The sequence below is a fragment of the Semicossyphus pulcher genome, unplaced genomic scaffold (assembly GCF_022749685.1).
Source record: "Semicossyphus pulcher isolate SPU_LCO1_2020_fin unplaced genomic scaffold, fSemPul1.0.p SCAF_10, whole genome shotgun sequence".
Classification (NCBI taxonomy): Eukaryota; Metazoa; Chordata; class Actinopteri; order Labriformes; family Labridae; genus Semicossyphus; species Semicossyphus pulcher.
In genome coordinates this window covers 22,453,611-22,478,249 of record NW_027211604.1, presented here as the reverse complement: position 1 = coordinate 22,478,249, position 24,639 = coordinate 22,453,611, and the positions used below count along the sequence as shown (strand labels likewise).

At 39.2% G+C, this 24,639-nt stretch overlaps 1 protein-coding gene across 1 annotated transcript in view; it reads right to left on the bottom strand.

Moving 5' to 3' along the window:
* Nucleotides 1–4,491: 4,491 nt before the first annotated feature.
* castor2 (cytosolic arginine sensor for mTORC1 subunit 2) overlaps nucleotides 4,492–24,639 on the bottom strand; it is a 28,276-nt gene continuing 8,128 nt past the window's right edge. The window contains exons 2-9 of the mRNA XM_069671696.1: nucleotides 23,143–23,213; nucleotides 21,018–21,211; nucleotides 14,727–14,859; nucleotides 13,456–13,579; nucleotides 10,030–10,140; nucleotides 8,508–8,590; nucleotides 6,237–6,331; nucleotides 4,492–5,956 (exon numbers count right to left, since the gene is read on the bottom strand). Coding sequence (XP_069527797.1) covers nucleotides 5,894–5,956; nucleotides 6,237–6,331; nucleotides 8,508–8,590; nucleotides 10,030–10,140; nucleotides 13,456–13,579; nucleotides 14,727–14,859; nucleotides 21,018–21,211; nucleotides 23,143–23,213 — 874 coding nt within the window. The 3' untranslated portion in view covers nucleotides 4,492–5,893. The remainder of the gene's footprint in view (nucleotides 5,957–6,236; nucleotides 6,332–8,507; nucleotides 8,591–10,029; nucleotides 10,141–13,455; nucleotides 13,580–14,726; nucleotides 14,860–21,017; nucleotides 21,212–23,142; nucleotides 23,214–24,639) is intronic.

Sequence of the window (24,639 nt, the reverse complement as noted above, 5' to 3'; positions counted from 1 at the left end):
TTAAGCAATTTTCAAAGTACTTTACTTGAGTGGTACCTTTAACAGTTAATTTTATTCTTCATATTTTAACTCCGCTGCATGGTGGTGCAGTGATTAGATCTCTGGTTTGAATCCCAGTTGGGATGTAGTGGGCCTTTCTGTATGGAGTTTGTATGTTCTCCTGGTGAATGCGAGGGTTCCCTTCGGGTACTCCAGCTTCCTCCCACAGTCCAAAGACATGCTTGTTAGGTTCACTGGCAATCAGTCCAAGGTGTACCCCGCCTCTCGCCCAATGACAGCTGGGATAAGCTGCAGCCCCCTGCGACCCTGAACATATCAGGGGGAAATATTTAATTGTTTTGTCCTTTCTACATTTATCTCACAGCTTGAGTTACATATTAACCTGAACATTTAGATTTTACATACAAAATATTTGCCAAGTTTTCAAGTACAATGCAACAGAACCTCACTGACAACAAAAGATTCCTCTTTATATAAAGACTTAAAACTCCACAAAATAAAAAGACATTTGTATCCCAGAACTTGTTTTTCTTCTTTCCTACCTCATTTTTATGTCACGACCCCTCAGATTTTTGTGGTCACCCTTTTTGGAGGCTCTACCCCTAGGTTGGGAACAACAGAACTCGATATAGTTTAGTTAAAGCTCCTGTGAGGAACTTTGTGTTGATTTTGGCGCCCCCTGTGGGCAGCCATATCTCTTATCTCTTTGCTGATTTTGTCCTGTACATGCTCATCCTGCTTTCTTTTAGCAGTCATATGTATCACTCACTTTACATTTTTGCCCTGGAAAATATAAACAGAGGCAGCGTGCAGTTAATCGCTTCATCTGACACCTAACCCCCTGCCAGCAGTTTCAGGCATTAAAAATAACTATATAGAAATAATCAATCTTGTCGCTGATGGTCTGGTTTGCTTTTGTAGGTCATGTAGCGACATCAGAATGAATTTCAGTCTGTTTCATAACCAGATAAAAACTCCTCACAGGAGCTTTAAAGGAGCTCCACATTGACCAGCTACAGCAGTAAAAGGCTACTCACATATTGATGCTTTAGTACTAAAGGACTTGATGTTAAAGTTGATGTATATCATTAGGAATAAAACCGGCCATTTTACTGCAGAACAAGTACTTTTATTATTCATACTTTAGTTATACTTTGCCTATGATACTAATGTACTTTTTACAGTAGCTGTAATCTACTACATGAACCCTTGAATGTGAGCCCAGGCTTTTACAGTCGAGTCAGTGAGCCGTGGAGTTGAACAGTCAGGGATTATGTAAGAGAAAGATGATCATGATAAGTGAAAACACTAACATACCACGTTCGCTCCTTTAACCCCGCTATGCTCAGAGGTTTCTGCAGCTGGAGCCTCCTCCCCCTCCCCCTTCTCCCCCCCTGTCTGTGTGCTGAGGTGAGCTGAAGCAGAGAAAAGGAGGCGTGTGGAGGCACCTGGCTGTTCTCTGCTTTGTTTACTCAGGTCAAATAATACAGACAGCTGATATACCTGCAGTCGTCCTGCTGTCCTCCATTTTCTGCAGGCTGGAGAGGAGGATCACTGGAGACAGAGTCCAGGGGTGAAGACAGTGGATGTGTTTTTTTCACATTCAGATTAAACTCATCATAACTACACTATTATTTACACTTGACAATATTAAAGACTTGGCTAGAAATTCATTTTGATGGATTTCGTTTAAGGTTTTGTTATTGTGAGCATAACAAAAAAAGATAGGCATTTACACCAATCAGCCATAACATTATGACCACCTGCCTAATATTGTGTATGTCCCTCTTTTGCCACCAGAACAGCCCTGACCCATCGAGGCATGGACTCCACTAGACCTCTGAAGGTGTGCTGAGGAAGACGTTAGCAACAGATCCTTTAAGTCCTGTAAGTTGCGAGGTGGGGCCTCCATGGATCGGACTTTTTTTCAATGACCCTGTCCACCTGACCGCTTTTGGTAGGTACTGACCACTGCAGACCTGGAAGACCCCACAAGAGCTGCAGTTTTGGAGATGCTCTGACCCAGTCGTCTAGCCATCACAATTTGGCCCTTGTCAAAGTTGCTCAAATCCTGGCCACTTTTTCCTGCATCCAACACATCAACTTTGAGGACAAAGGGTTCACTTGAGGCCTAACATATCCCACCCACTGACAGGGGCCATTGTAACAAGATAATCAATGTTATTCACTCGACCTGTCAGTGGTCATAATGTTATGGCTGATCGGTGTAAGTATCTTGATATTTTTTACAAACTAATAATTTCCAAACAGAGTAATGGGGTCTTTTTGCACTTTTACTTAAAGCTGCTGTGAGGAACTTTCGGTTTGTGTTGTTTTTGGCGCCCCCTGTGGACAAAGCCATACCTGTTATCTATTTGCTGATTTTGTCCTGTAAATGCTGGTGGTGGTTTTTAACAAAAATCTCATCCTGCTTTCTTTTAACAGACATGTGTATCACTCACTTTAAATATTTGCCCTGGAAAATATAAACAAAGGCAGCGTGCAGTTAATCGCTTTGTCTGACACCTACCCCCAGCCAGCAGTTTCGGGCATTAAAAATAACTATATAGAAATAATTAATCTTGTCGCTGATGGTCTGGTTTGCTTTTGTTGATCATATCGAGACATCAGAATTAATTTCAGTCTGTTTCATAACCATGAAAAAACTCCTCACAGGAGCTTTAAGGACAGGACATCACTTATAAGACCTGTAACTTATAGATAATGAGAGTTTATGATAGCAAACATTATACAGAAATGTTTGTCAGTAAGTCTTCTCTATTTTGTGGTACACTATTTAAACATTTTAATTCTTATTCTGAGTGCATCACACTTTAAATGGCCTTGTTGTATACTCGATTCTGATTGGTCAATTGCTGCGTTCTGTGGTCTGTAATTTCTGTATAGCAGACCGTTGCTATGGACGGAGTTCTAACCTCAGACGCTAAAGGACGACTTAAATCAACATTTTGTGTCAAATTATAGATCTAAAGTAAGTAAGCAGCTGTGTAATAGGCTGGTTAATAAATAGCAAGCCGGTCATTGTTGTGAAATGAACCCATTCAGGGTGATGGACCTCTCCGCTGCTGTTTGTACCTGACAGGTTATTGAAAGCACAAGATGACATCCTAACTTTGGTTTGTGTTGTGTGGAAGTTCTTCATGTTTTGTAACTGAAATTCTTAACTTGTTAAGTAATTCAAGCTTTTAAATAATTCCATTTAAACTGTAGTGTAGAAAAAGATGTACTTGTTAACATTTGTCCACTGATGCAGTGTATTATTTGCAATTACGATGTCAAATGCATGGTATTTTTAATTCTTGAGTCCCAAAATTTCATTTAGAAATCTGCTCTACATTTGGTCTTGAGGCTTTTGCGACCACATTAGGGAGAGATGTCGACAGTTTATTGATTAAAGAACAACACAATGAGAGGACAATCCTCTGTGTGGGGTAAAGACAGTAAAAATTACACATTGGTGAAAACTGAACACGCAACAAGCTCAAAAAAAAAGCTTGTTTATTTTTTCCACACAAGAAGCTCCCAATGAAAAGCTTTCAACTTTTATTTTGAAATGGAGTCAGAAAAAATGTCACCTTCCTCATGTTTTAACACTGATGAACAGGGTTTCTACCAATCACAGCTGATCAGAAGAAAGCTGTCGTTAGGTGCAAGGTATTGTGGGAAAAAAAAGACAGAGAAGAAAGAAAAACATCATCACCAAATGCTTAAGACCAACAGAAATCTCCCCATCTGGACAGGATCTTTGTAAAGTAAATAGCCCTCCCCGTTTCACATCAGTACAGCAGGCCTGTGGGGGGGAAACCTGCATTAAAGTGCAGACCGGGGCGGGGGAGGGGCAGCTTCAAGACCGTAATGGACACCAGGGTCTGGAGGGAAATGTTCCTACCCCGTGTGAACCGTAGCTTATGTTTAGCACGCTTGCACTCAGTCATTATTTTTGCACATTGTCAAAGTGGCTCAGTATTTTATTACTACTGCAGACGCATTTTCATCATTGCATGTCATCAGGTCGTTCTGCAGGTTCACACTGTGAGCAACACGATCATCGAGTCGGAGTGCAAATATTTGCTGAAAAAATATTTAAATCTTGATGATGGGACAATTTGTTTTGGTTTGGACAAAAAAACATCCTCTTGGATTTGGAAAACAAGATTTGTAGGCCAGGGCATCTTTGCAGCACTACAACACTGGATATTGCACTTGGACATGTTGCAATTTTGACAATATTGCAATCAACTGTGCTGCCCTAGATTGCTGATAATTAAATTTCTAAAAGGGATTAGCTTCTCAAATTTAACCGTTAAATGTTGCTTTTCCGTTTTTATATATATATATATATATTTATATATATATATATATATATATATATTTATATATATATATTTATATATATATATATATATATTTATATATATATATATATATATTTATATATATATATACATACATACATACATAAGGAAAAACAAATGAGATAAAACGTGTAAATTGGAAGGCTTAGTGCTGTTTGTAGGTGTTTTCACCTCTTTTAGCCTTTATGCTAAGCTAATCGCCTCCTGGCTCCAGCTCCAAAGTTTTTTTTCAGGTTAAACAAATGAAATGTAAATTACAAATTTCCGTGGTGTTTTTAGACGTTGTTTTTAAACTTGGGACAGAGCCAGGCCAGTTGTGCTAAGCTAAGCTAATCACCTCCCTGCTCCAGCTTCATAATTTAAGCACAGAGATGAAAGTGGTACCGATCCTCTCATCTAACTCTGCAAGAAAGCACTTCAGCACATTTCTCAATGTCTAACTTGACTACAGATGGTAAATGATGGCTACTAGATCATATCACGCCAGACATCCATGGATTATGTTGCACTAGAGCGATGTTAATAAGATAGAGCTTGCTACCTAACCTAGCACATTACTGCTATGTCACACGTTTCATCACTCTGATTGGTTGTAGCGCCCAGTTGCATTTTGCAATTAAAAACACCTCTTTGGGGAACAGAGGCTTCAGACTAATTCACATTTGCAAACTGAATGGAAATTAAGTTTTTTACTTCCACTTTACGGATAAAATCTGCCAATTTTGACTGACTCATTAATCATGCTGCTCGCAGTGTGGCTGCATATTACCTTAAAAACACTAAAAGAGTCTGTCCTCATCGGTAACGTGGGTCCACTTCATGTCCCATCAGACCAAACGTCTGAATTTATCTTCCAACAGTAAGAACATTGCTGAAAATAAAACATGTTGAACAGCTACTAAAAGCAGAAAACAAAAAAAACACAACTCAACCAGGCGCTCTGTCGTCGCCGGCTGTCTCAGAAATTGTCTCCTTCAATTGCACACATGAGAAGTATCTCGACAAAGGCATCAGTTTCATTCAAACATCTTGGCACTGAGAAATGACCTGTGGAAACTAATCAAACAAAAGAAAAAAAACGGAGAGCTTGATATATATATATAATATTTCTTTCGTTTTTAGAGAGTACATTCGTCATCCTTCTGTAAGAGGAATTATGTAACTAATACAGTATGGTGCTCATGAGGGTCAGGGAGTGGGAAGAAGCAGCTTCAGAGAGGAAAAGAAACATATTCAGTCTGGTAAACTAAAGCAACAACTACCAGAGCAGGCAGTGGAGGGGCTCCAGCGCCCAGGAAGGAAGGAGGGGGTGGGGGTAAAGAACATGACCGAGTAACAAAGGCATCCCTAACACACTGTTACATCCCCCTCCTGTACGCCACCCACGCTTTGTGGTTAGATCCCTTCCTTCAGAGCCGATCCACAGGAGTCCGCTAATAAGCTCATGGCACTTTTTGGACATGATAAAAGTTTGAACGAAGTGACTTTGAAAAAGGTCGTTTTCCTCTGGCTTTCCTTCACTGTGCTGTGCTCTTGGTCCGCAGAGCTCCGATCACACTTTGGATGTTTTCTTCGGGAACCTGGAGAAGACAAAAGATTTGATATCGCTCCAGAAGCAGAATATAAAGCCGAGACTCACAATTATTATTTTATCAACTAATAAGTTGGTCTAATAAACATCAGAAATCAATAAAAATGAGCTCAAAGTGACTAAAAATATTGAATTTATCATCATGTAAGACCATAAAAAGCAGCTAATTCTCACATTTAAGAACCTGGAGCTATTACGTGTTTTACATTTCTTCTTAAAAATTAATAAATAAATAAAAATAAAAGGTTTTTGCGAGGTCATCGTCTTACCAGTGCGTGGTCAAACTTGAAGGTACTAATGTAGTAAGCAGGAATGTCAGCCGTTGCCAGAGGTTCTGATATTTGAGCCACGATGCCGCACTCATCTGCAAAAAATGATTAACTCTATAACTGATCAGATTGTACACCATCACTTGAATATATAGTAAGACTTTACAGCAGTGGCTCCCAATCTTTCTTGTACCAGGAGCCTGATCATGGAGATCTTAAAGCCCCTCTCCAGTGATATTCAAGTGTTTAACCTTGTAAACATCTCCATGTGGTGTTGTTCATGTGCTACAAGACATATCAGGGACAACATCAGCAGTCATCTCCATGGCTGGGCCTGTCTGCTTTTAAACTGCAGTGTACCAAGGACAGGCTGAACAACACGTTTTCAGATTGGCAGGTTTGAGACGTCACAAACCTAAGGAGCCAATCCCGTTAATGGACGGGGTGTTGCTATGGATATCATTATGTGTAACCTATGGCAACCACTTCGGCGATGCGCGAGCCAGCTGTAACCGCCATCGTAATTTTTGCAAACTCACTTCTGACTGCCAAAGTTAACGTTACTGCTACTAATTACTACATTTCAAGCTAGCTAAGTTTCAACAAGTTGCCACTAAACGATGGCAGAGACATGTTTTTGTTTCACGATGGAGGGGATGCCTTGGGAGGATTTTTACTAGGTAATTAAACGTATTTTGCAGAAAAAACATATCAGACACAATTTATTATTTCAAGCAACACAAACAAACAGTTGAATCCTTTTGAATGATTTCTGGTCATGCAGTTTTCTCAGTGGTTTTTATGTTTGCTGAAGATGCAGATCGAAACACAGACACTCTGTATAGATGGAAAATATTTTTGTAGTTTGAAGTTCATTCATTGTTCATTTTGAATAAATAATACCAAAAGATGTTTTTTCCTGAACTCTAACTTGGATTGTTGCTTATTTGGTCACCAATATTTATTATTTTGGAAAAGTATTTTAGCTCATGTCTTCAGACTAATGTAGCGCGAGTCTTCAAGCTGTTTTATTTATGTTGTACAATTATTACACATATTTTTATTCCCATCTATGGGTTTATTTTTATTCTAACACAGTGTTGCCAGATGTACGATAACTATCGTATTTGAACGATAATTTTGCCTTCTGTACGATGTATGATCAATAATGCCACAAAAGGCCAAATGTTCGATAATTTTGCCCTTTCAAAGAAACCCACAATAACAGTTCAGCAATGCATCTGTCACTCATTGCATCTCTGTGTGAGCGTGGCTTGCAACCAGCTTCCGCGAACACAAATTTGCATGTATTCTTCTTTTATCAAATCATAATTCCTTTGCTCAGGGACTACGAGCGGAAAATAATCCTTGCTTTATATAAGGTTAATGTTCTTTGTGCATTGTCCCTGCTCAAATAAAGAAACATAACATACCATAATTTTATTTTGTCAGACTAAATGAGTTACAAGGAAATCTTCCCTTTAGCCCCAAGAGGCAGAATGACCCCTGGTTGGGAATCAACGCAGCACAAGATGCAACACAGGTTTCACTCAAGTACAAGCTCAAAAAAAACAACTCAAAAACTGACATTAAAAGAATTAAGAATAAAACCTTTTTTGGACATTTGCGCAAGAGGAAAGCTACATTTAAACATGTTATAAAAGTGATTAAAAAGGTAACACTTCTCTTGATTTTGCATAAAGCAGTTCTGCCAACTCTCTTTAAAAGTCAATATCGTCACTGAATCATTTACTAAATGTCTGTTTTTATTTCAAACAGGCAGGCAAAGCAAATCAACGCCAGCCAAACAGATTAGTGCCCAGATGCTTTTCATCAACTCTGATCCTGACACGTTAAAAAAGGTGGATTAATTTGTTGCTAACGGCTGTTCAGAGATTTTGTCACTGCAGGGTGTGAAATTCTGCAGAAGTAGACTGCTGAGTTAGAAACTGTCAGACATCAGTGCTACAGTAATTATCAATCATCTGAGTTGGGCTGCAAATGTATGAGATCTTCATATTCTGCTAATTTGGTTGATCAAAATTATAATATCACAAATATTGTGTTGTAATATGGTTGATTTTTTAAGGGGAATTCAATACTAAAGACCTGGTACTGGTACACTGCTGCATCCTCAAATGTGACTATTTTTATCATTCTGAAAATGTAGGATTCACTGTGTTTGGAGAAGATTTTTTATCTCCAATGCTATAACTGGTAACAGTAATAGTAGTGGCCACATCAAACTGGCCTTTTGACAAATAAACTCACCAAATCCTAAAGGTTGTCCTCCGATCCGAACCATTTTCCAAAGCTCCCCAGAAGCACTGGTGAAGAGGACGTTGTTTGGAAACCTTTAAGAGAACAAAATACAAAGAATTCATTGATTAGAGGCCATTTGAATCCCAATATAATAGGATATAAAGTAAATGCATTAGTTTAGTTTACAGCTAAAGTCACAATTACTACAATTTTCAGTTTTTGCAGTCAAGTATGAGAATCATTGTGAGTATTGTTTTTGCTATTATTAAATATTCTTTTAGCCTCAAAGAGTTGGGAATCACAAGAGACTCGATAATACAACGTTATCAGTTTGATCTCCTAACGGTACAGTAGTATTACAATATTCAACATTTTGAGTGTTGCAGCAGATATTGTGATATATTGCCCTTTCAACACAGATTAACCCTCAGAAGAAAAACCTTGTCAACATCTGGTTTGTCTAAAAGGAAGCAGTTTTTTCTTAAATGCACACGACAAACTGAAAATTGTATTATTTGTTGTATTAGTTAACCCCTTTTGTAGCCAATTGGAGAGCACTACTGCTGACCTAACCAGAAAACTGAATAAGCAAGACTTTTAATCAATCAAGTACAAAAAAGTTAAATTTGCATTTGTGATATTACCGTAATAATTGTATACAATGTTACCACACAAAATACGGTGATATGGCCTCATTGCAATCTGACTTTAAAGCACTTTTAGCTCTTTCAACAAGCCAGGGTACGACACAGACATGGGGCACCAACATATAACCAAATCTAATTTTACATAGATATTTCAGACTGTCTAATCTTAAAATATTGAAATCACTCGTCCTTTAAAGCACGTCTTTGTTCGTTTCTGGTTACTAAATGGCAGAGATCTGGCCTGCAGCAGCCGATGAAGCTAACAATTAACCTCTCAGATGAACATCAGCAGGTGAATTCTGGTCAACCTGCTGCACTGAGTAAGGGAGCCATTGTAAGATAGAGAAAAATAGGTGACCTATTCCTTTAAGGCAGCCTGTTAGGCCTTACACAAACCTGAGGACAGGCTGACCTACATGTGGCAGAGACCAAATATGAACTTTAAAAAACTGAAGGAAGTTTGGCCCAATTATTATTTTACCTCCACATGGCTCAAAGACATCACTGACCCATTTAAGGGTTACCTCACTCATCGATGCACAGTCTATAGTCAGGAGCTAATGTGGTGATAAAAGAGGAGAACCCACATGGCACCAGCAGCTGCTCAGGTTTCTTTACATCCTTTCTGCTTAATTAGAGAATAAACCGTGAGAGAGAGGGGACGCAGTGGAGGATAAATGAGTCAGACTGAAACCCACTGTGACGAACTACATCCTATATACCCAACTGCTTTGCTGTTGCAACAATCTAATCGCCCCCTCAAACAGCAGTCATATATTTGCACCTGCAGATACATAACATTTAAACAACATCTTAGAGAGCGTGTGGTCAATTACTCAGCAGCAGCAGCAGCTTTATAAATAGGTTGTTTCCTGCTACTCCACCTTTGAGTTGTCTGTTCGTCCATCACCAGAGAGATGTAGCCCTCGATCAGGGAGAAGGAGAAGAAGCGGATGTGGTTGGAGTCCTCGCTGGAGGCGCCCGGCTCCTTTGGCCTGGAAAGAAAAGGAGACAACACTCAATGTGGTCGAACAAGCGATGCAGAAATCACATTCTGTCAGCTTTCACACATTCTGATATTCTATCATCTTACAGCTGAGAGGAAGTGCCAAAACAATTTTGCCAGCTCGAGGTTTAACAAATGATGACAGAAATGTAGATCACTGTGCAGCAACACTTACAGTTTATTTGAGTTTAATTTAGATTTTATTTAAACAGGAAAATCCTCCTTAAGATTAAAAATCTGTGTCCTGGCCAAGACAGGCAGCAGCACATTTAAACAAAGTTTCAGACATACAACACATCACGATTACAAACACAAGTCAACATATTCTGGGTCACATAGTGGACAGTCATCAAAGCACCTACAACTTGATGCATCTTCCTCCAATGCCTTCAATCTTCTTTTAAAAGATTTAAAGAGATCAGGTCCCTCAGACCCAAAGCCTCCTGCAGCAGATTCCAAGCTGCAGGAGCAGCGTACCTGAAACCTCTTTTCCCTGTTTCAAGACCCACTTTGGGGACAGATAGCAAAAAACAAGTCTTGCGATTGATTTGGATTTGTCATTTTTTAAAGATTTTACCAAAAAGTAAAAAAAAAAGTGTGCAGCAACGTAATATTCAGAATTGGTCGACTCCAGACACAGTAATATGCCCTGTTTCACGCGTACACAGAGAGGTTTCAGTGTTTGGATAATGTGATTTAAAATGGAGAACATAGTCTCATTTACTTATAATGATATAAATTATTTTATGGACAACTTCTCAGATACTATTTTATTATTTTTGGAATATTACATTTACACTTCAAAGTTGAATGCATTACTCCCCCTGACACTGTGTTTATATGTAAGGAATAACATATAGTGAGCAGGTTGTTATCGCAGGATGGAACCCCGACCCCTCCGCTTATGACACAGCTTTTTACTTACAAAATGAATCATTTGACACAATATTTTGATTTGGAAATGATTTTATATATTAAAAGCGTATCTTTCTGAAGTCCGTTACACTCACAGCGAGAGCTGCTCCCATAGCAACGGTTAACTCTGTAGAATTCTTAAAATGAGCTAACCGAGCTGTTATCACTCACATGAAATGGAAACATTTCCTCTGATGGTGAAGTAAGACACGGTGAACGGGACGGCAGGAATCAGCACAGCACCTGATGGAGGTTTTCTGTCTTGTCACTGTCAGAGTCTGTTGACATTTTCTTTTCAATTCACTGTCTTTAAACAATGCTGTATCCCGTACCGTGTTCCCTTTATTGTTTACTTAATTTGCTGTCTTCAGTTTTGTAGATCTCTCTGTTGCCTTCAGTTTTTGCATCGTTTAACCTTACTGCTTTCTCTCCACTGTTTTCGCCTTTTTTGTTTTTTTCCTCTGTAAACAGACCGACGTCAAATTTACCAGAATTTTCTTTCGGCGGATTGATATGATTACAGTTACAGAGCCGCATCCCTAGCAACGGCCTGTTTTTCATAACAACAGCCTTTTATTAAGAAATAACAGACCTTGGAATGCCGTAATTAGAACCAAGTATTTAACACAGCCGTGTAATGAGTGAGTAACTATATTTACTATAATTTTAACTGGTCACAGCTTGAGTATATTGGTTTTGACAATCTGTCTGTGCATAAACAACTTACATTTTTTTCTAAATTCATTAAAGTATTTTTCTCTACTATAGTATTCGGTGCATTCAGTATTCATGTTCATAACTTCAGGTAGCAGTAGCAGCAGTACAGATGAAAATGTTGCTAGGAACAAGAGACATGCTTTCACTCATCTGGAAGGTTGGTAACTGACAATTCTGTTCTTTCTGATTTGCAATTTGCAATTTTGCAAGCATTTAGGTCACAGCAAGGGTAACTTTAAAGACAGAAAGGCCATCTTGGGCTCATATTGAAGCTTATAAACTTGAGCAGTTTTAATATACATGTGAGACAGTGAATTTTAACAAAATGTGCTGAAAAATCATAGTTTTTGATTTGAATTTGTCAGTCAGACAATCAGTTTTTTTTTGTCTTTTTGAAAATGTGGTGGGTGATTTTTTAAAATACAATGGCAGCAAGCCCCTAAATTTGATTTTGATTCTTTCCCATAAGTTTCAGGATACTCCCTGCACAATTCCGTACTTGAAAGACCTTTTATGCAATTACATTTCCTTAATTTGTGCACTGACATCATGTAGCCAAAACCATCTTTCAAAAAAAGGGTTTTTTGGGCCCCTGAGAACAAACGGCCCTGAGTTGGTAGCGGTCACTATCATCTTGTGATGGCCCAAGGTAAAGGCTAACATAAAATAAGAGTGAAAAAAAGGTAGGGCTGGGCCTGGCTCCCGGCATAAACTTATACGATTGTTCCCTTTTGTGTGTTGCTTTTTTTTATTGAGTTTAAAATAACCATTTGTCCTCCCAATTAAAAACTCTTACTATGCTTATGAGAATGCTTGAATATGTCATATTCTATCCATTTCTGTACACTTGTTTCTTATCTTGGTTTGTAAATGTTAAATAAAGAGGGGAAAAAAACTTTTTAATCCATCATGAAAAACATAAAGAGCACAGAGCAACATTAGTAGCACTGCGATGCTGCACTTGTAGACTGAGAGGGTGGAAATGTTTACCACTGTTACCATCGTGTTACCATGCCGACAATGGCTGATTTGAATGTCATTACTTGTTTTTGGGTCATATTTGTTCATTATTTTTGATCATAAACCCAAATATTGGAATTGATGGTGGAACGACATGAAAAGTCAAGAGAGCACTAAAGTTATTATAACTCCTCCTGAGGGGAATAAGAATATCTGAACCACATTTTAATGGCAATTTAGTGACGCCTGTGCAGATTTTATGGTAATCAATCCCACGTTTGGACAACTTTCTGTGTCGTCCTTCAGGGCAAAAATAAAGGACCAACCAGAGTACCACTCCAAACATCCAAAAAAGGACACACAAGTAATTTAGCTACAATTTCACCTACATAACAACTGAAAAACAACAACCTTTCTTGACTGGAGTTTGGGAGAACTTAAAAACAAGCCAAGTACAATTAGAAATGTATGTGAATCAAAGGAATGTCTTTTGGTGTTGTGTTGAGAAGATTTCAAATATCTCAGTTGGAAATTATTGTAGGTAACCTCCTCCTACTGATGAGTACACTGTAAAAAGCTGTTGTCAACAAGGTCTCATTTTCCAACACTAAATCCCTTCACTCTCAGAGTTGTTTTAAAAGCTGCTAACACTTTTCTAACAACACAGAAAAGGTCTCTGTCAGAATTATAGATAAGACGAGCTGGTTCTTACCCTCCAGAGTAAAACATGACATCCATGAGCAGGGTAGCTACAGAGGGCAGAGTGTCTGGGTCCAGGCTGGTCACACAGAACATGTTGCTGGGACTAGATAGAGGGTGAATGATGGGACGGGGCACTGGAAAACAAAAAGGCTCATATACATGAACACGCAAGAGTCGGCAAAACAACCAAGAAGCATCTTTATAAAGCTCTTTTAAAAAGGTCAAGACAAAGGCTATAATCCACAACAAACACGTCTTAGAAATCCTGAAAGTGCTAAAAAAAAAAGCAAAGTTTAAACATCTACAGTTCAATGACAACAACGCAAACTGTATCTCTTAATAAAGAGCATCTGACACTTTGGAAAGCTCAAGAAGAAGCAAGTAATTAACTTTGACTTAAAGATTTTCATTTAAATAAATGTCTGTTAAGTCACTATCTATCCCCGAATGAAGCAACACAATGGTGATTGAGCCTACGGCCCGCTGATGAAAGCCTTTGCATTTGCAGTATTACAGACTGGGTGTCTGTGGTGACATTCGCAGAAAAAATCCCAAGTGGCGCCCAGTTAGTGACGTGTTTTCCATCACCCAGCAGTGGTTGGTCTGCCAGAGAGGGTAGGCGGAGCTAAGCAGCTGCTTTTCCGGTCTCTGCAAGTGTTGCGAGTAAACAGTAATCTACTATGGCTGAACAAACAACGAAAAGATCGATGACTACAGATACAACTTTAAAAATAAGTGAAAATCCAAAGAAAAAGAAACAAACTCGACGCTCAGATGAAGCAAACAGTCTAAAAAGGAAAGCGACCGTCAGCGAGGAAAATCAAGAGTTACAACCGAAGCCAACCGTGGACGTCACACATGTGACACTGTCTGGATATCTGGGAAGTGTGCTCCTGCAGTTACCGTTTATCACCATAAGTGCCGCTAAAGAGAACAAAACTGAGATCTTCGAGATCAAGATGGTTTTGTCCCAAAATAAAGAAAGAACTTTCAAGCTCTACATAAATAATATTTGTTCTGAACAGCCAATGGTTTCGGTTTAGCTAAATGTGCTGAACACTCTTGTAGACTGTGAAATTTTTATCTCATTAAAAACATGGTAAATCGTAGCTGCTTGCAGTGGAAGTGATAAATAATTCATATATAATATACAGTAAGTGTATTGCAAAATCAGTCCCCATCAACACTTTCTAACACTGATAAAATATTCATGAATACTCTGCTATACAATGGAAATGTTTAGACTGTTAGGGTTGCTGTGGGCATCACGCTGACACCTACCCAGTTTAGGCTTTACGAAGCCGTTGGTGACTCCCAGATCGTGGACAGCAACCGTTTCTCCGTTGACGACCCGAAGCAATGTGAACTCGGAAGACAGCGTGTGCATGACCATCGGCAGGTCTCGCTCTCGAACCTGAGGACAAAAAAAAAAACACAAATGAGGCGAGTTAAGAAAAAATAGGGAAAACAAGATGAAACATTACAAGAGAGATCCAACATTTACTGTCTGCTACAGTGAGTTATTTTGTGATGAAAAGCTTTAAATGAAATGCTCCCATTCTAATGCCTGCCATGCTTCATCTAGATCTATCTCACATTATGACTGCCTTTAATTTATAAAACAGCTTCGCATAGTCTCCAGAAAATGTGTTTAAAATTAGCCTGTGAGGGAACAACACAGCTAGTTTGAGGAAGACAAAAGTTGTATTCTTTACGCCAGACGCAGCTTGTAGCTGCACTGTGAGTTTCATGTTCGGTATGTGGAGAAAATAGTACATGTGTGTGTGACCCTGATGAGTGAGAGGCTTCATACTAGGGCTGTGAAAAAGGCAATTTTCATACTACTTTTTAAAACGCAGAAGCAATGAAATTCACCAGGACAACATTTAAAAACACAGTGACAAAGAAAAGTAAATAATTTGAATAAGACCTGAGGGAAATCCACGAGAAATAGCAAAATACAAAATTAATTAATAGAGATTGAAATCAGAAAAGACAAGAAAAACAGTTTCAGTGCCGTAATAAATTGTCCCAAATTGTATTTAGTTAAAGGGAAGAAATTCATCAAAGTCACAAGAAAACAAAGGAGTTTTTTGTTCAGATTTAAAAGTGGCTAACATTGGGCTCTTTTTAGGAGAATCAGGAAGTCTTTTTTTTTCTAAAACAATGACGCAGTAAGATTATTTAATCACAATAAGATTCAATCAAAAGCCTTTGGCATCATCTGGTCGTTGCATAACTGCGGTACGAGCGGAGCCCAAAGCAAACAGCTTTTAAAAGTCTTGTTTACAAGTGGAAACTGAAGGTCAATATGTTACAAAAAGGACTTTAAGATTTGTCTTCAGGGGACCGTAAGTATCTGCAGACAAATTCCTGGAAATGAAGTTATTAGTTTTGGAGACATGTTGTTTGAGAGCAGGGCGTTGGTGAAGGGGAAGTTTGGAATATGAATGATTGAGCCAAAAAAAAAACACTCAAGAGGAAATAAGAACTCTTTTTAAAGGTGCTTTTGATTTGATTTTAGGTCCATTGATTTATTTAACTAATTTATACTTTTATGTAAATTCTTTGTAATCATCTGTTGTTTGTTCTTAATGTGAAGCTTTATGTGAAATCTTTGTATATTCCTGGTAAAATTAAAGAGCAGCTCCAGTCATGTTTTAAGACATATAAAATCCTCTGCTTGAAATAATAAATTGTGTCTGATGTGTTTTTTTCTGTAAAATACATTTAATTACCTTGTAAAAATCCTCCCAAGGCATCTCCTCCTTCTCCTCATTAAAAATCCCTCAATCTGTATAGTCCCCGCCCACTATGCACATTTCCAACAGCCCCCTCCAACACTTAACTTAGCTAGCTTTAAATGTAGTAATTAGTAGTAGTTACGTTAACGTTAGTAGTAAGTAGTGAGTTTGCAAAAATTACGATGACAGTTACAGCTGGCTCGCTCATCACAGAACTGGTTGCCATAGGTTGCACATAAGGATATGCATAGCGTCGCCCCGTCCATTAACGGGATTGGCTTCTTAGGTTTGTGACGTCTCAAACCTGCCAATCTGAAAACGTGTTGTTCAGCCTGTCCTTGGTACACTGCAGTTTAAAAGCAGACAGGCCCAGCCATGGAGATGACTGCTGATGTTGTCCCTGATATGTCTTGTAACACATGAAGAACACCACATGGAGATGTTTACAAGGTTAGACACTGGATTTTCACTGGAGGGGGTCTTTAAGGGGGGTAATGTCAAAACTGTTTTGTATGGCTTTGTATTCTAAAAGTACTGCTATCAAATGATTACTGCAAATTTAAATAAATGTACATTTCAATAACATAAAATAACCAATACATGAGCAAGATATTTCTGCATTTTTTGTATCTACATGGGACAATAACCCTCGGTGTGTTTTCTTCATTGTCTCTAAAACAAAAGGTGACTTCTGGAGCTGAGTGATGGAAAGAAATTAAAGAGTAAATCTGGGTGTAACAAAGTGATTCCTTACCGAGGGTGACAGCTTTTACTTCAATTGAATCCCTGTGTGAGTGTGTTCGTGTGTCTAAGTGAGTAAAAGGTGTGTGTTGCTGCTCTGAGTGGCTCGACTCAGTCAGGATATACTTACAGCTCTGTCAGGCTTTAACCGCTTTATGTAACACAAAAGATCCAAACAGTGGAAAATAAACAACACATCTTGTGCTGGTGCGTCTGTGCTCTGATGTTTGATGATGCAACCCGACACGGTGTGAGACAGAGAGAGGAGATGGGTGGTGGTGGATGTGGGCGACAGGGCGAACGCAGCAGGTTTTTGCCTCTTCTTTTATCTGACATTGCAATAATTAGGATTATGGGTAGGAGCAGCCAGAGCAGAGACAGGAAACAGGCCTGAGTATGATACCTGGAATTCCAGCAAAGAGGCTGAGCTGCTGATCCCCTTTACGTAACAGATTATGAACATCGACACTGTTTTTTTTCCTTTCATTTTCATAAACATGCCAGAGCCGCTCAGCAGACCCTGTTTTTCCACGAAAGCAAAGCAATAAAAAACACTCCCTGTGGCCAGAGAGGCTGCAGAATGAGAGAGGATCTCTTTCTAAATCAGAGGCAGTGGGGCCACAGAAGGGACAAAACGTTGAAGGTTATTGCTTTTACATGTCAAACACAGTATGGATGTAAACAAGTGTGTTGCCTGTGGTTACATAATAGCCAAATAATGCAACTCTTAAAAGGGGCCATACCTTTTGAATGGATATTCTTATATTTTGCATGGGTTTCACATTTTTGGGTGTTTATTGTTCACAGAGAAAAAGTGAAAACTGCATAATTCTGTTTTTCCAGAATGACATTTTTAAAAGTCGCCTCTGAAACGGGTCGTTCAGAACAGCTGCAGGTTTCTATGTAGAACCTTGCTCTCGCTGAAATCGACCAATCATCATTCACCGTCGTTCACCTCATGCTGCCTTCTTGCACTCGCTTGTCGGTAAGTCGATTTCAACTTACCATTACGATACCTCCTGGTGATTCTGGCTCGCACATATAAGGCCGAATAACCGATCCTAGAACAGCCGTGTTTTCTACAGCTTTTGAGTGACAGTGCAGTGCGGCTGCTCCCCCACGTGGGGGAGGGGCTACGCGGTCACTCCAAATACTGTCAGCCAATCATGGCTTAGGTCTAACCTTTGAATGGCAAAATAGCTTGTTCTTTCCAGGAGGAAGGAGAGGCTCCGAAAAATAATTAAAACATGTATACAGCTCTCAAACCAAACATGTGATCACCATTCTAAACCTTTGTAATTGTTTCTTTTAATTGCCTGTATTGCCTTGCTTCTTTCTATCCTCCTGCCAAGAGGCTGCAGATGTAAATTAGCTTTTAAGCTAAATCTGGCTTTACTGTTGTGTTGTGTATGGCCACTGTAAAATTAACTAAACTTAACATTAGTTGCAATAAGTGTTTAATGTTTAAAGTTTAATTTTGTGAATGAAGTGACACTAAACTGGACATCGTCGACTAAAATCGCTGAAAAAATTTGTTGCCAACAAATGTTATAGTCGATAATTAATCGGTTACGTCATCGCGCATGTTTTTCATGCTGTGTGCTGACATAACATTGTTTTCCAGAGCTGAATTTGCTGAGGGGTGAGCCATCTTGCATCATACTATCTCTGTTGAAAGTTGCGCATGCAGAAGCGGAAAGCGACAGGTAAACAAAACACAGCAAAGTGGTTCTGCTCGAGGTTTCTGCCTGTTAACAGGAAGTTTTTCTGCCACTGTTGCCAAATGTTGCTAAGCACTGCTCATGGTGTATTCATGTTGGGTCTCTCTCTTTATAATAAACAAAAAGAGAACGGTCTAGACCTGCTGGATATTTGAAATTAAGTTTTGGTAACTATGTAACTGTAGAAGAGGTTCTTAAACTGACCCCGATTGCGCTCTCTGTATTGTACTTCTCATTGTTATTTCATTGATGTGTGGGATTCAATTTATCTTCACACACACAGGGGATGCACAAAAACAATGCACAGTAAACAGTAAAACCTCACTGTTTACTGTGCTCGCTCCTTTAGCAGAATCACAGCTGTATCATGTTACTGCTAATGCAAACTGAGGATTTCCTACAGCTGCTAATTCACATCAAAAGCATTAAAATAGTTAAAATAGCAGTGGTTGGGACAAAGGTGAGCACAGGTTGTGATTTTTCATTAAAAATGCATCAAAACATGACAAAGGTCACATCAGGCATTTTTTAAATATTGCAGGGAAAAAGGGAATGAGCAGGAGCAGCGACAACTTTTAGATGAAGTGTTTAAGGGCGAAGGGGCGCTCACCTCAAACTTCTAAACAAGGTAACAACCCAGAGGTTTTACTTTGTCATTCTGTTACTGTGTGGAAAATGACACACACAGTGTAACGTCAGATCAGATTGCATTTGCTCACTAATTGATAGAAAAAGCGGCCTGTGTTAATCATTTTGGAATAAAACAAGTTTGTTTGGCTATAGGAACAAAGTGCAACACGTCATATTCTGAAAACAACGCCCACCAGAGGGGAAAAACCGTGACAATACGTACGTAAAGATAACAGCATTACGGAGGATTATCTTGTCCACCAGAGACATCTCACACTTTGTCAATATATCTGAGTGTGTCTTTTCTTCAACTGTGATTCTCTTTGTGAAATGATTCCACTGAATGTCCAGAAGTTAAATACTTTTTCAACTACTTGATCAAATCACCAGGTAAGATCATTTAGCCCAACAAAGATCAAAACCAGGCCCCGCATTATATAAACTATGTTCTGGGTTCTTCACCTTGTTGGTGGTGCATCCTTATACACAGCATTCAATCATTTTTATATTGTTTGCTAGCAGCTGAAAGGCACAAGGAGGCACTTTATTCAATAGAAAGAAAACAATGGAGAGTGATGAATTGTTTTCACTCCGCTAAGTGTGTAAGTAATAATTACACTCAGTCTCTCGTGAACTTCTGACAAAGTTTGTGCTTGAGGAGATTTTTTTTAAACTCCAGAATTCTTCTCGCAGGATGGTTAATGCGTCACATTAACTGTTAAAGAATCAACCGGATTATAAAACTTTATTATTTGCAGGTCTGGGGAGTAACTGAATACAAGTAACGGCGTTACGTAATTAGGATACCAAAAAAAGGGAAACGGTGTTCTTTTAGTTCCAGAAAAAAAAGAGGTAATTAGATTACAGACACTTTAATAAAAATGAGGATTACTAGTAGGATTACAAATTTAAAATGAAGACGATATAATACCAAAGATGCTCTATAACATCTGACGTCTCATTTCTAAACAGTCCGTCTGACCGTCTCTGATAATACCATGCACCTGCAACACACACAAGTCTCACAACACAACTCCTCAAAGTTGCCATCAACAGTCTATGGTTGCCATGGCCTGTGGTGAAAAACATGCTTTCACTGGGTGGGAATTTCTCCCTCATGTTGTCTTCGAAGGAGAAAATAGGAGCAACATTGCAGAACAGTGCAGGTTCCTGTCCTCATTATCCGAGGACTCGACATCTAATTTAAAGAAACATTTACAGGTAAGACTCAGAATCAGTTACGTTACTTAAAATACTTGGATTAGGTTACATTTTTTAAGGAGGTAGTTAGTAACTGTATCGGAATACATTTTTAAGTAACAAGTAACCCTCCCAACCCTGATTATTTTGTATCATTAAAGCCCAAAATCTTCCTTTCATTTATTGCAGATTGAGAAACACACCTCTTCAAACAAGCTTATCAACTAGTTCTCCAGATACACCTGAATAGGAATCCATGAGCCTTTTTTACAAATTAAAAAAAAAATATTTTGGCTGAATAAGAACTTATAAAACTCTGTGAACTGTGAGGATCAGGGTCAACATGTGACAGACTGTTGCATGTTTTCTGGCTTTTGAATATATTGAATTTTCAGTTGAGTGCGTCAGACTGCTGTCAGGAGCCGCTACATCTTCTGTCTACTGCGGACAATGCTGATGATTCACGATAAAAAAAATGAACACAACCTCTTCAAATGGAACAAAAGTAGTACTGAAACTTTCTTATCCACACTCACCAGAATGAAGTCGGTTTGATACGTGGACAGCATGAAAACGGAGATGTTTTGGTCGGCCAGCGGCGCGATGACTGATTTGGCGATTTTGGTGACTCCGATGGGCTGCGAATTGGAGGCGTTGCTGCCACCTGACACCACGTTCAGGGCCAACCACGTGGCATCAGCAACACTGATGTGCTCTGACTGGGGCAGCTCTGTGAACAGACCGAGACAAACATGTCAAAAAGAAGCAGCAGTTATGTCAAAAAATTAAAACAATAATCCACAAGAAGAGGTGATTTAGGACGAGCTTCAGTATCTTTCACCAATAATAGTAGTAAGGAACAGCTGTACTTATAATGTATGACTGATTTAACCTGCAGCCAGTTCATAAAACTAACCACCCAGTGTCTGCTGGCTCTTTCCTGTAAAAAATGCACGAGTAAAGAAACATTTTTCAACCCCAGTTTGGAATAAATAGCCAAGAAACTGGGTCGTTAGGATGAGCAATGTTCATAAGGAGTGGTTCCTTATTTGCTTATGAGCTCTACTTCCTGTTTTTACACTTTATTTTTATAAATATTGAGCTCCATTGCCAAGGCCTTTTTGCTATCTGCAACTATGAGAAATAGTGTATTATTCACAGCCTCCACCTTCTACTCCCCTGAGTTAGAATGAGTGATGGAGCGGACTGTGTACTAGACCAGCTCCTCCTGCCTTACTAAAGAACAGTCCACATTGTAGATTATAAAGACGTGAGGATGAAACCAGAGAGGCCATAAAACACAACCAGGATCAATTTAACACACTCCTGGGTCAGCTACAGACATGCCAATAGCCTACAATGGCTTATCTCAAGCTATGAGCGCTTCACACCAAACATGGAGATTGAAATAATGAATCTTGCAGGTTTTGCTTTAAAACTATGTTCAAAATATCGGTTATGGCTGCAACGAAAAATCACTTAAACAACTAGTTGGATTAGACGAAATTAATTAGCAAGAATTTTGATAATGAAGTCATTGTTTCAGTCAGTTTCCTACCAAAAACAGCCAATACATGCTTATTCCAGCTACTAAAACATAAAGATTGGCTACATGAAAGCAACAATTGTTGCTGCTCTCATGCTGATTTAAATGCTTTTTTTTAAAAATCAATTGTTTTATTTTTTCAGAGTTTAAGAAAAAAAGATAAGTAGCCATTGTAATTCAATCAATATTTCTTGGCTGAAGTAGGACCAGCAAAAATAAGCCTTTTCCTGTTTCCAGCTGAGACAAACCATTCAGGAGCAATGCAGCAACAGATGCAGGTATCGTCATGGAGACTATGTCTGATAACTGAGAGGACACCCTCTTCCAAAAAGGAGCAACAGGCAGACATTCCCAGAAAATATGGAGGAACGTGCCAGTAGCACCAAGGGAACACAAGGGCGCATCGGGAATCAGCCTGGAAACCCATCAAGTGCAGCCGTCTGGGCGTGAGGTACGTTCTATGAGCATGGTTCAGGTGAAGTTGTTGGTGATCAGGATTGCGAGAGGAAAGCAGAGCATTAGCCCAGACCCAATGCTTAAGTTTTCCAAAGGACTTTTAAATTACAGCATCTTAGCTATATCATAAGCTGATCTCAGGCTTCAATTCAGTTCAGTAAATCAACAGCCTCCATTTTTACATGCAGCAGATTAGGCAACAATGTGCACCTTAATGAGTTACTTTCAATGGACTGGACTGCATAATTGTTTTCAGACATTATACTATACACTTATTAATTAATTAATTAATTAATTCTGTCCATATGAATTGTCTTCTTAAATGTAACACAGGTTTCTTTGGTTTAATAGTTCAGTTGAACAGAGGCAGCAGCACATTCAGAGGCGGTCACCATAGAAAATACCTGCGCCTGTTACGCAACACATAGCCTGTGGTCTCCAGAGTAACCAAGGAGGGTCACCCTGGGAGAGGGTGTGTAATGACATGGATTCACTCAATCAGCCGACCACAAAACACGGCGACTGGCAGCTCGGCCTCGCAGCCATAATGACAAAGTGTGCTCAAGCTGAAGCTGCGTGGTGCTGCAGAAGACCACAGATTGCACAATGTGATCTTTTCCTGCTGTCCAGATCTAGTGTTACCACAGAACCAGGCCCACCTTTAAAGCCTTCCTCGTCCACGATTATGGTGTAGTCCTCCGGAGTCTCTGTCAGGCTGAAAAACTTGCATCTGTAAGAGAGAGACAGAGAGAAAGAGGATCAAACAGTGGATATAGAACATGAAAAGCTGCAGAAAAAGTGCAAAGATCGTCTGCACAAGTCTATCGAACAATTACTGTCGCTCCCTCAACCTTTCATAACACACACCAAATAGTGTTTGGAGAATTAAGGAGACAGTTTCATATGAAAAGATGCATCAGTGAGATGTTCAGGGACCAACACAATACTGCAGCTATGCCGGTAAATGTCTACTTCATCATTTTATATTGAATATGAGGCTCATAACCAAGCCATCAATAAAAGCACAGTGCTGCTCTGCTTCCAATTTAACCTCACAAATGCGAAGTGCTGCGAGAGGAATCTCAATGTTAAATATGCAAACAGAGGAGCTATGACCTGAAGATGTCCGCCAAAATCTGAAGTAAGATTAAATATTAGATTAACCCAGATGACTGTGGTTATAGAAGTATTTGTTTAGCAAAGCTGCGTGGCTCTAAGGATGGAAAAGTCTACCATGGACTGCCAGAAAAATTGAAGCCGCACACACGTCTACTGACTTGGTTGATTTCTTCTCTTGACATGTTAGCATCTTTGGTTTTAAATGAAAAATCCTACTTATAGAACTAACTAACTTATTGACAGCTTTTCATTAAATTTGGTTCACTTGGAGATCCCTGACATATCGTCAAGAGCCTTAATTAGGCCAAATGTTACAAGGGTTTATCTATCAAACACTAAATGATGAGCTTTACAGCTCTATACATGTTAGCATGGCTGTACAGTCTGGGTGTGGTTTATTCCACAGTGTATGTATTTCCAAACCTCTGTATTAGGCCTACCTCTGATTTGATCCTCTTTGAAGGTACTGGGCTTTGGGCTGATGGATTGGTTAAAGTTCTGGGTAGATATCATTGCCTTATAGACATTTCTTCCAAACTGGGATGTGACTACAGTCGGGAGTTTCATAATAATGTAATTTGGACAAATTCTTACCCAAGCCTTTGCAAATACACACGCTAGCCAATACTTGTGGTTTGGACGTATTTTGTACTGTCAAATGCAAGAAATGCACAGACTTAACTTGCAGTAACCTCACCAATAACGTGCAAATGCAACGCCACTGCAAGTTACTGGTTGATTAAAGAGGTAAATGGAGACAGTGATCAACCCATAGACTGTATATAACAAGTGGACCCTGCATTCCCTCTAAAGGCCAGCAGGGTGGAGCTTAAAAACAGCAGACCACAAACCAATGAGGAACATTAGGGTGGCTACTTCCTCTTTGATTATACAATCTATAGATCCAACTTGGTATTTCAACTCAGATTAAAGGGGGGCTTCACATGTCGCTCTGTGATACCTGTGGAGTAGCTTAGCATAATTTACAGTTTTAAAAAGTCATAATTTTTCTCTCCTCATACAGCCTCTGCCTGAAA